At 36.5% G+C, this 16,947-nt stretch overlaps 1 protein-coding gene across 2 annotated transcripts in view; it reads right to left on the bottom strand.

The window, feature by feature from the left end:
• Nucleotides 1–16,947, bottom strand: part of ADAM22 (ADAM metallopeptidase domain 22) — a 210,911-nt gene that overhangs the window by 17,710 nt on the left and 176,254 nt on the right. For both annotated transcript variants that reach the window (XM_088018611.1, XM_028119778.2), the window contains exons 23-26: nucleotides 15,423–15,591; nucleotides 12,068–12,182; nucleotides 9,425–9,515; nucleotides 5,753–5,770 (exon numbers count right to left, since the gene is read on the bottom strand). In XM_088018611.1, coding sequence (XP_087874737.1) covers nucleotides 5,753–5,770; nucleotides 9,425–9,515; nucleotides 12,068–12,182; nucleotides 15,423–15,591 — 393 coding nt within the window. The remainder of the gene's footprint in view (nucleotides 1–5,752; nucleotides 5,771–9,424; nucleotides 9,516–12,067; nucleotides 12,183–15,422; nucleotides 15,592–16,947) is intronic.

The raw sequence follows: 16,947 nt of genomic DNA, 5'->3' as shown, positions 1-16,947 counted from the left end.
TATAGGTAGTTGGTGGGTGACCTCGGTTCTCTATCTCTACTGTAGAAGGAACACAACAAAGGAAGATCCATTTAATCTGTACTATTATTGACCCCACTTGCTCTGATTTTGAATTAACTAAGGTTGGAACAGATTTTTATTGCTTTTCCTAAGGGAGGAGGGTAGAAAACTCTAGAATGGACCACCTAGTCAACCTCAATAGCTAATCTGATCACCTGCCAATGCCTGGCCCCCCAAAAAGCCACCTGCATCCAAAACTTGATTCAGTTCCATTCGGTACCCTTGAGGGAGGCACTGGATTGAGAATTTTAAAGAGAGTTACGCTTCAATAGGTCTCCAACAAAGGCCAAATTTGCTAACTCCTTTTTCTACTTGGTTTTTCCTTAGTAAGGATGCTTACCTTGGTTACTTGCTGATGCTAAATTCTATCTTAAAAAATGCCACTTTCAGATGTTTGCTTGCTTGTACCAATTCCTATTCTATTTGAAACGTTGACAACACTTGGTCATTTGTTCTTTTGAATTACTTGAATACCTCCCTCATATTATTTCAATCCTATATACTCACACATTTCCACAAATCTAAAAAATTTTTCAACCCATAGGAAGCACATAGATTAATTTGTGTGATCCTCCCCTTTGAAGAAAGTCAAATTTCTCATTAGATTTGTAAGACTAATTTTAGAACTCTGTGATACATATTCTTTTGAAATATTTTTAACCCCTTAAGTGGCTTCAGCTCATCATTGTAACTTTTTTCTTTTTCCCAGTATATTATGAAACATTAATTTTATACAAAAAATAGTACAATTTCCCCATATTCACAGTGTTAATAATACAGGACAGATGATACATATTGTTATGCAAGAGATCTTTAATCTCTGGAATCACATTTTCTGCCTTGCCTCCTATGAGTAAAACATTCTGTCATGCTTGAAAAAAAAAATGATCTCAAGAAACTCAGAGCTCTGTATGTCACCTCAGGGTGGAAACTTTCCTTTTGGATCATATTAATATTTATAAAAGAATGCCTTCAACATCATTTCCAACAAAAATCTTTATGGTTAACAAATCCTTTTTCTCATCATCACCTTTAATAATAATCTGTATAAGCTGATAAGATGTGTCTCACTGAATTCAAGTTAAATGAAGACAAATTCCAACTACATCTGGCCTTTCCCATTAATCTATCCCCCCCAAACCATTACGTGGTTCTGGCATTCAGGCATTTACCAAGGGCTTCCTTGGCTGAGGCTGCAGGTTTAAATGGACTACCTCTCACAAGAGATGGGCCTTGTTTTGCTGCTGGTTTTGTTTTGTTTTTGTTTTTTTTAACTTTGCACATTTTACCACTCCTTCAGTGTAATTTCTCTGCAGGGCATGGTCATCTTTCACACAATGCACAAAAATTCTAAACACCAAACATATCATAAACCACGGGCTTCAGTCAAGGGGTTGGAAGGGAGTTTAAGCTTAATGAACTTCTGGGGTGTGGCCTTATTTTTATTGTGATGAGCAGATTAGATTCTTAGCTATCCCTATTAAGAAGACTCCAAAATACAGAAACTACTCTGTATTCCCCTTAAAATCACATAAGAAATGCATGTAACTTTCTTCACATAGTAAATGAATAACAATGTTAATGACAGATTAAGAATTTTGTTAAAGATCTCTTAAGAATAATATTTAACATTCTTCACTGTCCAGTGAAGAATCATGTATCCATTGCAGATTACAACAAACTTATTTCTTCTTGTTTAAACTTTAGTGAAGATAGAGAATATCAGGTCCCCATGATCAATAAAATAACGTTTCATCATTTCTTATATGACTAAATGATTCTTTAAATTTTTTAATTAAATGTATTTTTCTAGTCTTTATGGCTTTCTTCTTAAATTTTTATCATCTCATGGAATTTTGACTCACGAAGTGATTACTACATTAGGTGGCCTGACCAGCGCCAAGTTTTGTCATGGGATCATTACCTCATATTTCCCACGTTATATGCAAATATTGTAGATACACACATGAATTTTTATAAATAATGACTAAAATAAAAGCTTTTTAAACTAAATTCTTTTTCCTCAGAAAGGAACCCTGTTATGAGGGTAGTCTGGTCTTTCCTTAAAGGGTCCAATGAACCATAATATTTAACTTTAATCCTTACACAGACTCAAAATGAGAATACAATGAAAAAAACTTAATTAAGTCTTAACCTTAATGCTGAAGGAGGCATTTCTCCAATGCTTTGTTGGTGTCTGGGCTGTCTGATATTAGAATTGTTACTCTACTGTTTTAAGAAATATCATATAATGTGTACCAAGTCACACTGACAGATGCATGAATATCACTATAATAATAATAATATAAAAACAAACTAAGATAGGTTTGAAAAAAAGGAGGGAGGGAGGTTCACAAGCAGAAAATAAACTGGCTAAAACAGGTGAGAGAGAAATGAAATGGGGAAGGGGGTTTCTGCTTAAGGTACAAATCAGGATGATATGATCTAATTATTTATTCTATTTCACATTAATCATAATGATGTGTGTTCATTTCAGACAAAGGAAGAGAATATTTCAGCTGAATATGGATGTTATATAAATTCAAGTTCAAATTCATGTTTTCTTATTCTATTGCTACTTACAAACCGATCTGAAAACTAAAGCTCAAACTTATAATTCTTGTATCAAAGTATACAGTTGCTGGGGTGCCTGGCAGGCTCAGTTGGTGGAGTGTGAGACTCTCGATCCTGGGGTTGTTAGTTAGAGCCCCATACTGGGTGTACAGATTGCTTAAAAATAAAGTCTTAAAAAAAAACAAACAGAGTATACAGCCACTAAATCCTAAAGCAATTATGATAGCATCAGCTGAAAATAATATGGAAGACTTCGTCCCTGAAAATTTTAAAGAAAAAGATCAACCATCCTTCCAACTACATAATGTATAAAGAACTCTCCATGGTTCCTAAGTTACCTGGTTCTCCCCTTCATAAGGTAACACTGGCAGGTTTAAAGTGATACTGTTCATGCATGGGGTTCTGCCTCTACTGTGTCCAGAACAGGGCTTCTGTTTTTATTAAGCAGTTTGTAAACAAAAAGAAAACAAGGGGTTGTCAGACTTGCAATTAAACCTATCATGCCAGGTTATCAAGCTCCTTCACAGAATTACTTGCCTGACTCCTCTAATAATTTGAAAGTTATGCCTAATGGCATTTTGAAGCCATTATATCATTAATAAGAATCTGATAACTGGCTATATGTTTAATATGGTCTTGCATTTCGTGTCAGAGCAAACCTTTACGTTCATCCATACTTGCACCAGGTCAACCAGTATGTCGGCCTCATTCATGTGGATGAATGCTGCCTTTCTCTGTGAAAACAACCACATTCACCTCCTTCATCTGAAGATCAGAGAAACACAAAGTCTTCAGAGACCACATACTAAGAACTTCCCTCACTATGATGCTTCACAGATTACATAGAACCTTATCTGATTTAAAAGTCGTGGGAAATTTAAGTGATTTCTCAAGAAATCACATCCTAGCAAGTGAATTTCTGATTCCTTGTCACTTAGTCCTCCCACCATGGAACCTCAAAGGAAAACCTTTAAATTTGAAGACAAAGACAACTCAAAATTCTTATTTCTATTTCCTAGCATCCTTCGGAACTGAACACATCTTTCTGAACATCTGAAAATATTTTTAAAGACGATACATTTCTTAATGCATGCTTTGGTCCACTGGCCTTTCCCTACCTGCTCTATCACCACTGACAAATATTCTCAAAAAGGAAAATCCTTCAGAAGATATTTATTAAAGTCCATTATTTGCTACTTCTTCATTTTGAGAATTATTCTACAAGTCTAAGACTCATTAGCTATAGACAAGGGCAAAAATAAATAAATATTGTAATGAAATATAGCAAAATACATAAAATAAATACCTGTCGAAGATGTGACCACTCTCAAAATATGAACTAGATTCCAAAATAGTAACCAGATTGATAAAATGATGACTCAGTAATGCCAGGAGGCATGAAATTATATCAGACACATAAAGGAAATTCTTAATGCAAAAAATGTTCTCAACTGTACCTATGTAGATATTGAGTTAGAATAAGAAGTTGGTACACAGTTTTGCATATTAATAATTTTTTGTAGTGTGGGCAATTCCCTTATTCTGGATAGTACTCCAGGTGAGAATGTGTCTTAGAGCACTGCTTTAGGTTTGCTTATGTGGCTTATATTTGTGACATTTTACTTTCCTTTTTATATGTAAGCAATATTAAATTACCTTATAGCCTTAGCTACTACGGAAATGAGGCTGAGTCATCAATATTTGGTCTTACTAGCCTAATTTTGTTTTTCATTGGAGAAAGCCACCAAACTTAGATTTCTGATATGACTGATCAAATTCTATCCAAGAGAAAGCTTAAATGATTCCAGCTCTTCTCCAGTGATTCTAGACACAAGAGTTTTAAACATGTCAAAAAGAAATGTAGTTGTTTTTAAGACTTAAGTCATTTTGTCTCGGGTTTACTTTTGCCACTAATGACGAGTTAGTTAGTTACCCCAGGACTGGATGAATATTTTCTTATATCTATGCTAAGGGACCAGGATCTTAGTTGGTTCAATATGAGCACATTTATAGAGACTGTAGACACTTATGGCTAAAGTCTTCTTACAGGAATTTTAAATTGCAACATGGAACGAAACAGAAAAGTAAAGTTCAAAATTTTAATTTGTGAAAAAAATGAAAGCTGGTTAGGGCCTGAAAAAGTGTTATCATGTTTATTACATCTTATTCTCAATCTGTCTGACATTTGATGCAACAGTGGGTAAAGTTAAGTATGAATCTGCACAGTTATCTTGAGTACAAAACTAGTATTATATGATGCATAAGACCCGGTCTTCCAGGATATTTTACATTTTTTGTGTAATAGCTAAGAGCATTAATAATTTTTTAAATGTGAAAAGTGAAGGGGATATCTCAAAATGGGTTAATTTAGATTTATAAAAAAATAGACATTTTTATAAAACTACATGAGTGCTCTGTACCTCTTTTTATGCTGATGGTTAAACATAGATTTTAAGGTTATGATGAACAGGGTGTCTGACTTTACGGCCTTTACACTAGACAACGTGAGATTCCAATAATGCAAATTATTTACCTACCCAATTACCTAATCAGTACAAAAATATTCTCTTATGCAGAGGTAAACAGGCCCATCAAGTACCAGGACATTCTCCTGATCCCAGCACTGTGCCCAAATAAATTTTATCATTTTTGTATGGAAGTTATTAATATAACAATAGTAACAAATAAAAAATAAATTCCTTCAGAAAGCACTAGGCAATAAGATTGCTAAAAAGATGAAGAAAAGCCAATTAACTAATGTAAACACAGGTGATTCCTTAACATAGAGGAAGTTTGTTTTAGATGGAAAAAAGTTCATTTCCATATACATTACTATACATTACTATAATAGTAGCACAAGTAACTTCTATTATTATGGTACTGTTGGATGAAAGAACCACTAAAATTAAATAATGATAGATCTATTTTTAAATAAATAATACATTCCACAGCACCATTATTAAAATTATCGTTTCAAGGTCATGAAAAACAAGATTGCTCTATGATCACAGAAACAAAGTCAACATTTATAACTTTTATAACTGCATGTATGAATTCCAAGGATGTTAATAGGATTTAAACCTTTCAGTTATGTGTTCAGATTATTCTCATCACATACCTCTGTTCTCGATAATTTCTTTTCATGGACAAGAAGAAAAGGAAAAAAAAGAAGAATTAGTTACCTATGGAAGTATATTCAGAGAGAGCAATAAACATGAAAGGTCTAGCATTCATTGAAAGGTCTCCACTAGAGGATTTCTGAATTGCAAAACTAAATGGGGAATACATGGTGCCTGGGTGGCTCAGTGGTTAAGCAACTGCCTTCAGCTCAGGTCATGATCCTGGAGTCCCAGTATGGAGTCCCACATCAGGCACCCCGCTTGGCAGGGAGTCTGCCTCTCCCTCTGACCCTCTCCCCTCTCATGTTCTCTCTCACTTTCTCTTTCTCTCTCAAATAAATAAATAAAATCTTTAAAAAAGTAAAGTAAAATGGGGGATACAAACACAGTCTCTCTCTCACACAATACACACACACACACTCTCTCTCTCTCTACTTCATCTTTAGAAGTGACATCAAAGGGTTAGTGACAAAATTTTCAAATAAATATTTTAACAGCATAAATAAGCTTCAGTTATGAAAGAACACCTGTTTTCCCAATATCAGTTGTACCATATGAAACATTTAGTTAGTAATGTTCTAAAGTCAATCCTATTCAAGTTACTTCTATAAATTAACCACTTTCATAGAAATAAAAATCATAATTCATTCCTTTTGGAATATACATCCCAAACTAAAGCTCTTCCTAAGAATTTCAAATGGGAAAACATGATTGGACATGGGACCATCTTATTTCATCAGGTAGGATATATCAGAGTGAGTTAATTCACAGCTGTTAGGGACCTTCTAAGTGATCACTACTTACTGAAACTTTACATTGGAAATACTTTGTTCAAACTTTAGTCTCTGTTTTTCATTTGGCCATACACTAAAACAAAATTACATGAGTTTTTAAAACAAACCGATATTAAAAATGTGTTCTAGAGGGTGTAATAGTAAGGCACCAGTGACTTTTAATTTACAACTCAAAAGACTTAATTTTTAACTTTCTATCGTGACCTAATTAAGTGTGAATATTCTGAAGACATGTTAGAAAGGTCAAGCAACTGAGTACGGGCCTCCTTCCTTCCCACATCAAGGATAAAGTTTCCATATCAATTTTATTTGTAGCACCTTCATCTGCCTATCTATTTCATACACCCTATAAGTATCTTGGTTTAATAATGAGCTCATGAGAGTAAAAGTGCCAATTCGTTATTTATATTTTTCATAGTTGAAACCATCAGATTGGGGAAGGGGGAGAATAAGTCCCAGACTCTTTCTATTCAGTATGTTTTACTTTTTATTCCCTCCATCTGATTACCTAGTGGTCCATCAGTTCCAAATAAGTATTCCTCTTTGCCTATTCCGCCATTCCCTCACTCCAAGGCTTGGAGAATGGTAGAAACTTTAATTGGAAGCATTAACAAGGAAGCGAGTTCTCAGGTGAATTTCATGAATTTAATTCCTGTATTAAAACTTCTACACTTTCGTTCTATTCTTAAACATACTCTGAATTAAGTTTAGTAGCACTAAAACTTTCATCACTCAGGTTCAAATTTATGAAGAGGATTCTGTGGTATAAATAAGATTTGTCTTTTTCCTTAGTGAATATGCAAAGTACATATATTCAGAAATGAAAAAAAAATGGTGAAATCTCAAAAGAATTTCATGAAAATAAGAAATGATAAACAGAAAGAAGTACTTTAATTCTAATCATTAAAACAAATGGACACAGGTAATTTCCTTAGCAAGAGAAGTAGAAGTTTAGATTTCATATTTTCTGAAAGGTAATTTTTTTCCAAGATTGCAAAAACAAGAAATACCAATTTGCATCAGTAGGTGGCAGAAAATCACACACAACAGAACTAATAATTTTGCCTTCCCCTTTTCACATGACCAATGAAACCACTGAGCTACTTCAAAAAGATCAAAGCTTGTGATGGCAATTACCACACAGGTCTTAAATCAGGAAAGTCGAGGAAATAGCGTAACTCCAAGATGGGGCTAATTCACCTGAGGTGTGAGGCGAGGTCAAATGATAAATATTCAGAAAAGCCTTCCTTTCAGACATGTAATTTTGTAACTGCAAACGTTATGATGAAATCAGCCCGTGCAAATGGAAGTATGCAAGAGAGCTAATGGCCTGCACATCAAAGAGGCTCATAGGTACTGATCATCTATGAGCTGGTACAGGGCTTAGGTACTCATTCAATCAGGGCAAAGCTTTCTGACTGCTGTGCCCTCTTTTGCTGCTCGATGCCATAGTTACCATGTTATGCTAAACTTTACTGTCTAGGCTGTCCATGTTACTTGTTAATAAATAGCCTTCCACAGATGCCCTCATGTATTTTAATGCTTTTAGCATACAAAGTTTATCTTGGCAGTAAGCTAACTGCTCTCTTTTCCGCCAAAGAAACTCTTTCAGGGTTCTGACTTCACAACAAACAACAGCCATATATACTTTTAAAGAGATTTTCATCAAATGAGTTTGTTTAAGACCACGTCAGGTAATAATAATAATAATAATAATAATAATAATAATAGCACATAATTACATAGTGCCTAGTCTATTGAACAGTTTGTGGTAATTTTGAAGGCTAAAATATCCTAATTCCCAAGTCTGTCAGTGAAGTAAGTCAGGTGTATTGGGGAGGGGGGGAATACTATAAAATGGGGTAATGGCCAGAATGCCTAGAAAATATTGTAGGCCCTTCAAATGGAGAAAAACCCTAGGGCCGGGGTACTGAAACATCATCATGAGAGATCAGCAGAACAATGATTTTAAGTTGAAATATTAAACAGAACTCAAGGTTCACCACATTTAAGTTTCAATTTATTAAACTTAAATAAGTTACTTGAATACTAAGGAAATTTTTTACATCATTAATACTGAAGTACTTCAAAAGGAAACTGAACATATTCAATAAATAAGTAAGTTTGGAAAGTCTGAAGTCATCTTCTTAGCTAAATGCTCAAGGGGTTTCAGTATTCAAAAGTTATGTAATTTGTAACTTTTTAAAAATTTATAAATAAGAACCCAAAACTTCTAAGCTGAACTTGAAGCTTAAGAATTACATATTAAAAGTAGTAAAAGTTGACTCTGAATGTGAACAAATGAAGTCTGAACAGTATTTTCTTCACACACAAACACCCAATAGTTAACAAATGATAGTGCCCCTTTCGTACTGGGTGTGAAGAGAAAGAGGTTCTGCCTCTGGCATGATGCAGGGCCACAGCAAGTACTCGGTCACAGATCCGCCGCTGCTGTTCCTGCTGAGAACTGATGGTGTCACTGCTGTTGGTACTGAAGCATTAGGCTCCCTACGGGACCATCTTGCCTAGATCTCTGGGCGTGGGTTTAAGTCAAGAGAGCCCGTGTCACTCAAGAGCAAACGAACACAGCCTTCGCATAAGACACGATTTAGATTGGTTTTACTTCACGTAACGGTTTTAAAACAATATTCTTTACTTTTAGAATAGAAGGGAGTTACCTCAAAATCTAAAAACATAGTAAATTATTATTACCTCTAATCATGCCAAGACTATTCACTGATTGCCTGTGGAACCAGACTGATTTTCATTGCAGGTATATTTATCCAATGATACACAACTTTCTAGGTGCTTAATTAATTTAAACAAAATGTTTTAAAGTCTATTTCGATAGTAACAATACTGAGACATTTCACTTACTTATAACCCCATGCAGTTATTCCTAATATGAGGGCCAGCACTAAGATGGTGCCAGCGATTATGCCTATTATGATATTGGTACCAGCGACACCTATGAGGGGAGAAAGAAAACAATGAAGATCAGTGAATATAATTGAAAGTTTGATATAAAATTCTTTCAGGAACATTATTTCCCATAGTTGTAATCGCCACACTAACAAAATTATTTGTTTTACAGAGTGGGTATTTTTTTCCTTTAAATCTCAATCTTAGAGAACACGTTTTTAATTTAATTTTCTTGAGCTACACTTGACATAAGGTTGTATTCGTTTCAGGCGTACAACATAATGATTTGATATCCATACACACTGTGAAGTAAAAAAGCGGGTGTTTTTTTAAAGGGATGAAAAATCAAGCATTACTTAGCAAATCCGCATCAACTGTTTGTTTACATAATTCTTTGTCTACATCCCCTTTTCATTCTTGTCCCAGTATATTTTGCACAGTTTTATTTCCCGTGTAATTTTCTGGAAAATAAGATGAGGTCACTGAACTACTAGAAGGAAGAGTAGAAAATAAAAAGCAAAGGGAGAGCCGACCCTACTACACTGCCATAGCACTCTCTGCATAGGGGCGTGAAGAAATCCATGTTCCTTTTGACCCTGACCTCTTGCTCAGGAATTCCAGAAATGTGACTGTCCATATCCTTCATCCTGACCACTAACGCAAGGTCCTTATCGCCCTCGGTTGTATGTGTGATATTTTGTTTCTCAAATATAAGCTCCTTGAGAGAGAAAATGTGTCTACGGATTTATATAATGAGTGCTCAGGTGATCCAAGCACTGGGCTCATAGTTCCCAGTTGGTAATGGTGGCTGTGACATCCTAGAGAAGGAAAGAAACCAAAGGAAAAGAGAGTGTGTGGCGAGGCAGAGATTGGTGCTGGCCAGGCACAAGAGCCAGGCAGCAGCAGACCGGCAGAGGGCCAAGGCGAGGCCGGCGCTCAGGACTCGGTAATGGCACTGTGTCAGCATCTGCTGTCAGGAAGGCAGAGATGGAATCCTTAGGGGGATCATAGCAGTGTGAGTGACCCCATAAGTCAAAGGCTCGGGCAAGAGACTCAAGGGAGGGCCCAGGAGCAGAAAAGGCAGATCAGAGGCCTGGCTGCTTTGCTGATAATGATTTATACCAGATGCTTAAATAACCCAGATCTGTTTCACTCAGAGCAGCTCAGGTCTCTCTTGGTCTGCGGCACTCCCGAAGCATCTTTCTAGATGTCAACAGTTTGTAATCACGGGCAACTAGGGCAGATCGCAAATCCCCATGACAGAAGCGGCCACCTCCCTGTATGGGAGGCCGCAGTAAGTCGTGTCCTACGGCAGGGCATCTGAGGAAACCGGCAGAGCCCACCCTGCGCATGCCCTCTGTGGGATGGGGGGGATGCAGATGCCAGAGGACCCACTGGGGCACTGGGGTTTTCTTACTCTAGGGCCTAGCATATCTGCCTTTTCTTCTTTTTCCTCCAGCGATTTTTACAGGGATCAATAAACTTGGAGGCTTAGCCTGGTTATTTCTAAGTAATGATACGACTTCTGACAAGTCACTTAAATCCAGGGACCTGAATAGCCTCATTTCTGCATTCACTGCTGAAAAAAGCTCCATACTACCCTTGTTAAGACTGAGGACACCAGAATCTTCATCATTCACTGACTTTCCTTGCTAAAATCATCGTGGCTAGTATTTTTAACCTGTCTGGATGATTACAATGAACAGGGATATGAATGGACTTCAGGATTTGAGCATTAATTAATACTCAATCATGAAAAATGATAAAATAGTTTAAAAGGGGACATCTACCTCCAAGGCATGTGTTCTTACAACTATCTGCATTTAATTTCTACCTCTCCATTTGGGCCACTGTACCTTTTAGATCTGCACCCATTGTTTATTATCTATGTCCTTAACCCCCTTCTAGACACCTCTGCCAAGGTTACTACTTCTAGAATTGCCTACAGTTCAGGCTAGAGAACTGGGGTTGAATAGAGATGGGATTCTATAATAAAAAAATATTAAAGCCAACAAGATATTTAAAAGTCAATTCTTCAGGGGCACCTGGGTGGCTCAGTCGGTTAAGTGTCTGCCTTCATTTAGCTCAGGTCATGATCCCAGGGTCCAGCCCCAAGTCAGGCTCCCTGCTCAGTGGGGAGCCTGCTTCTCCCTCTCCCTCTGCCCTTCCCACTCCCTGCTCATGCTCTCTCTTGCATAAATAAATAAAATCTTTAAAAAATAAACCAGTTCTTCAAATTATTTTTTTCTATGTATTCAATCCCAAAATATAAAATTCTCTCCTTAAATTCAGACAGTTAAGAAATAGGACTACTTTCTTCATTTAAAAGAAATGCTAGGGTTTGTTGTCACCATCCGCAAAACAGAATATTTGAAAAATCTCAGTCTGATGTAGGACAAGATAAGGTTAAATCAGTAGACTAAGTTATATTCAATATTACACATGATTATAATTTAATGGAAAATATCAATTTCATACTGTGGATCCCAGTTGTATATTATATTTGAGCTATAACAATAATCCAAATGAAACTCTCTGAAGAGCAGTTCTCTCTCCTTGTGTATAAAAACTATGTAATGGCAGTAATCAAGTACCTACCATTGCCAGACAGAGTTATGCCAGTCTTTGCATCATCATTGTGAGGGAAGTACGTGCTGCAGTCTGCACCAATCCAGTGTCTATTACAGACACACTTCAGCTCATTACTGCAAACCTGAAATCCAAAATCAGTCAAGAGTACAGGTCAACTCACTGATACAGAAGCATGAAAAATAAGCACTAATTTCTGTTATATGCCTAGAATTTGATGGTACTGAAAAATGATCAGTACTTTCTTCTAAAGACTAATTTCCTTATTTCTTTTTCAAGTACCTAAAATAATATTTTCTAGAGATCAGCAGTTAGACCCAAAGGGAATCATGAATTTTAGCAGGGGAAATGAATTTACAGTCTAAAAAGAAATCAATGAAATTATTGTTTTGAATTTCATTAACTTAAATTTTATAGGAGGGAGAGTTTTAAAACTGAGCAGAAATACAATCATTTGATAAAATTTCTTCCAAAGAAACGATCTTTATACCAAAGTTTTATTCATCTTTTAGGAAGCATATAAGATAAAGCGCAATCCAATGAGGAAGAGGGAAGGCCTGATTGGTCTAAGACGGAAGTTTCACAAAGCTACAAAGCTATAGCCCTGGCACCTCAACCCAAGTGACAGAGATGAACGACCTCCACGTCATGGAAACTGCGAACCCCTCAAACAAAATGTAAGGAAAAAAATTCACATAAAATGGCACCAAACTTTTAAAAATTATAAGACAATAATCTATCTTCACTTATACGTCCAGGAAATGGAATCTACACCTAGATCTTATACTTCAACTTTCAATGGAGTGGGAAATAGGGGAGAATTCAGCTAGGTTTAAGATCAGAGTTTTTCTGGGGCCAGGCTGTCAGTGGATAGCTTTCTGTCTTCTGTCTAATCTATGACACACATCCACATCTAAATATAACCATAGGGGCGCCTGGGTGGCTCAGTCGTTAAGCATCTGCCTTCAGCTCAGGTCATGATCCCAGGGTCCTGGGATCGAGCCCTTGCGTCGGGCTCCCTGCTCAGTGGGAAGCCTGCTTCTCCCTCTCCCACTCCCCCTGCTTGTGTTCCTGCTTTCGCTATCTCTCTGTCAAATAAATAAATAAAATCTTTAAAAAAAAAGTAACTATAAAATATGATTAAGAAAATGCAGATTTCAGATTAACAAATCTCTGCAGACTGACAAATATGCAGGAGGAAAAAGGTTGAAGTTTAAAGTCAAAGGGCCTGGGTGTGCGTGCCCATTTCACCGCTGTCTTATCAATGGGTTTTAAGCAGGTCCAACGCTCAGTTTCCACATCACACAACAGTGACACAGTGACAAGGACGGTGACACCAGTGTACAGGAATCACAAGAGAGTCCTAGAAAACATCTACCCAACGCTCACTATGCCTCAGGCATTGTTTTAAGTATTACATATAAATTACAAGTATTAACTCACTAATTCTTCACAACAATCCTGTAAAGCACACAATATTCTTCTTCTTCTGGTTTTACAGGGGAATAAATCGAATCGCACAGAGGCTAAATGAGTTGTCTAATCTCACTCAGTTAGAAAGAAATAGAGATGGGATTCAAACTCAGACTGTCTGATTCCAAGCCCATACTCTTAACTATACAATGTACAGTACATAGACAGTATCTACTGTATTCTCATTTTAATTTTTGTTGTATATATAGAGTTACTATGAATTAAAAATACATAGGATATAATGTCTCTGTATTATGCATAATTACTGCAAATGATTTGGATATTTGCCACCTGAATTACTTGTGTCTATCAATTTATTCATTCGTTAAACAAATATTTTATTAACAAAACTGTTTGGTCTCCATGTTATATACTTCTAGATGAAGAAAACATTGTTATCATTACCATGAATGATCAAGAAGTAATTCCACTGTTTTTGCCCTATCCCCCCAAAAAGCATTTCCCCTTAACATCTTCTCACTTATTCAAGAAAGAAGACTTAGCAGACCCCTTTGTAGGAGCAGAACTACTTACTATGTGCCTTCTCTATTTTCACTTGCCATAAGAACTCCTATCTTTTGGCAAAGAGTTACAGTTGGTAAGACCTCCCTAAGAAAATGCTTGGCATATCCCTGGAGGATCTAATGGAATGACCACGATTGAAGGCTTACAATTTTTGGACAGGGATCCTTTACCTCAACTGGATAATATGACCAGTTCAAGCCAAGAATATAGGTAGGGTTAAAAAAAAAAAATCATAGTGCATGCCAAAAGAAAAAGAAGCAAAAACTATTTTATTAGTATAGGAATTCCTAACAGAAAATGACAAGGGGCGCCTGGGTGGCTCAGTCGTTAAGCGTCTGCCTTTGGCTCAGGTCATGGTCCCAGGGTCCTGGGATCTAGCCCCGCATCAGGCTCCCTGCTCAGCGCGGGGCCTGCTTCTCCCTCTCCCACTCCCCTTGCTTGTGTTCCCTCTCTCCCTGTGTCTCTCTCTGTCAAAAAAAAAAAAAAAAAAAATCTTAAAAAAAAAAAAAGAAGAAAATGACCAAACTGTGATCACTATTGGGGCATGTTTATTTAACTTATAAACTTATTTATATAGGACCTACATTATCAGATATGTGACTGAAAAAATAGAATTTTGTCTTTTAAACAATGCTATTCTTTCTATTCACCTGTGATAAACATTTCTCTGACTTATTCAGTTTTTATTTCTAGGAGTTATCCTTAGCTGATACGTGCTTGGTGTGGCTACAGCAGCTATTTATGATCTGTTCTAATTGCTCAGTGACTGGACCATATCAGTTGTTAAATACTGTGGCCAATGCCCCTTTTTACACCCTTTTTAAAGTCCCATTAGAGTTTATTAAAACTTCTCTCCCAGGGGCTCCTGGGTGGCTCAGCCATTAAGAGTCTGCCTCCAGCTCAGGTCATGATCTCAGGGTCCTGGGATCAAGTCCTGCAACGGGCTCCCTGCTTGGTGGGAAGCCTGCTTCTCCCTCTCCCACTCCCCCTGCCGTGTTCTCTCTCTCTCGGCGTCTCTCTCTCTGTCAAATAAAAAAAGACAAAAACAAAAATACAAAAAAAACTTCTCTCCCAGATCACTTGTAGAAAACTGGCATTATATTATATGAGATCACATTAACATAATGAGAAAGAAAAATGGAAGAATTTGATTAGGAAGATTATACTTTTTCTTATTCCCAGGCTTGCACAGATTACACAACAGAAATATTCCAATGACTATGACCAAAGACCTGTTTACAAGCCAGCTAGAAACATGGATAAGCACATTTTCGATTTTTACAAAATAAGCAGGTTAGGGTCATATCTATTTCTGCGATATAAAAGAATAGAGGAGTTTCCCTATGGAAAAGTACTGAATACTTACTCCATTTCCTGAACAAACAGTGCCTTCTTTATTGCTTAAGCAAGTACTAAAGTTGAAGGAAGCCACAGGAAGACACCTGTGTTCTAAGCACATCATTTGGGGACCACAAGGTGTCCCATCTTCCACATAGCCAAGATCGACATCTTCTTCAAGCTTCACATGCCCACCACTAAAAACAGAGAGCAGAAAGAAAATAGGATTCCATTAATTCACATTCATTTTGAGAATCTGCTTAAAAACTAAAAAGTGGGTTAAGTGTCTGACTCTTGAGTTCAGCTCAGGTAGTGACCTCAGGGTTGTGAGTTCGAGCCCTGCATTGGGCTCTGGGCTAAGTGTGGAGCCTGCTTGGGATTCTCTCTCTTCCTCTCCCTCTGCTCCTCCCCCACTGCTAGAATGCACACACACACACTCTCTCTCTCTCTCACTAAAAAACACTAAGCTAAACTAAAAAGTGGGCAATAATACTTTCTCTGTTTTTCTATTTATCACCTAATAAAAACCAATAGCACAACCATTTTCAACCTCTAAATGGAGAAAGCAATTGAATCTTTTGATCTGATTCTTTCAGAGATATGGATATATTTTAGGATTTAAACATAATTATTATAACAAGGGACTGAACTGAAATAGCTTTATCATTTTGCCTTGGCTATCATGTACAAGTCAAGTGAGTCATTATTACTAGTATTTGGTTTGATAAGTGGGTAGGTCTCAAGATTTCAAACATGTTTCAAACAAGGATGAGAACTGGTTTGGGTTTACATTTCCCAAGAAGATTGCTAATTTAAAAATGATAATTGAGAATGGCTATATTATTAACTTCACTATTCAATATAGCATGCCTAAATATTATATAGGAATAAATAAAACAGAACACGGTTAAAATGTAAATCCTTAATTTAGTCATATGGTGTCACGTCAATGTCAGCACATAAATCTCCATTCTTTTTATTTATTTATTTTTATCAAAATGACACATGCATATAGTTTAAAGAGTCAAAGAGACAAATTGTTTTTTTTTAATGCAATAAAGTGGTTCAGGGCCCTCTCCTCCACCATATATCCCTCTTTGGAGGAAACCACTTTCTACTTTGATTCTTTTGTTATTTATGTACATATCTTTAATTAAGAGTTTGTGTTACTATTTTTTTTATTTTTCCATTTCAGATACTGACTCCAACTCTATGGAATTTGAAAATCTGTATCTTTCTCCTATCCTCCCGTAGTAAATTTTGTTTAATCACTACTCAAATCAATAATAAAAATGCACACTATTAGGACTATGTAAATGTTACTCAGTTGAGTGATACAGTATGCCATAATTAAGCCTTTTCTTTTCCTGTACAACTTTTCATTTTCCCTCAGATTAGCAAGTCTCTTGTTTGTTGTCTTTTTGCCTACTTTTCTAAGAATTTGTCACTAATACAAAACTAATCAAACTCTGTTGATCCCCAAATCCCCAAGATGTGTTGTCTGAGCATCAGTTCTTCTTCCTGCAGAAATCTCTCCCGGAGTTTCTATCTGG

The sequence above is a fragment of the Eumetopias jubatus genome, unplaced genomic scaffold, assembly GCF_037043125.1.
Source record: "Eumetopias jubatus isolate StellerSeaLion01/CBP00866 unplaced genomic scaffold, mEumJub1_p1.0 scaffold_14, whole genome shotgun sequence".
Taxonomy (NCBI): Eukaryota; Metazoa; Chordata; class Mammalia; order Carnivora; family Otariidae; genus Eumetopias; species Eumetopias jubatus.
This window is presented reverse-complemented; position numbering and strand designations above follow the sequence as displayed.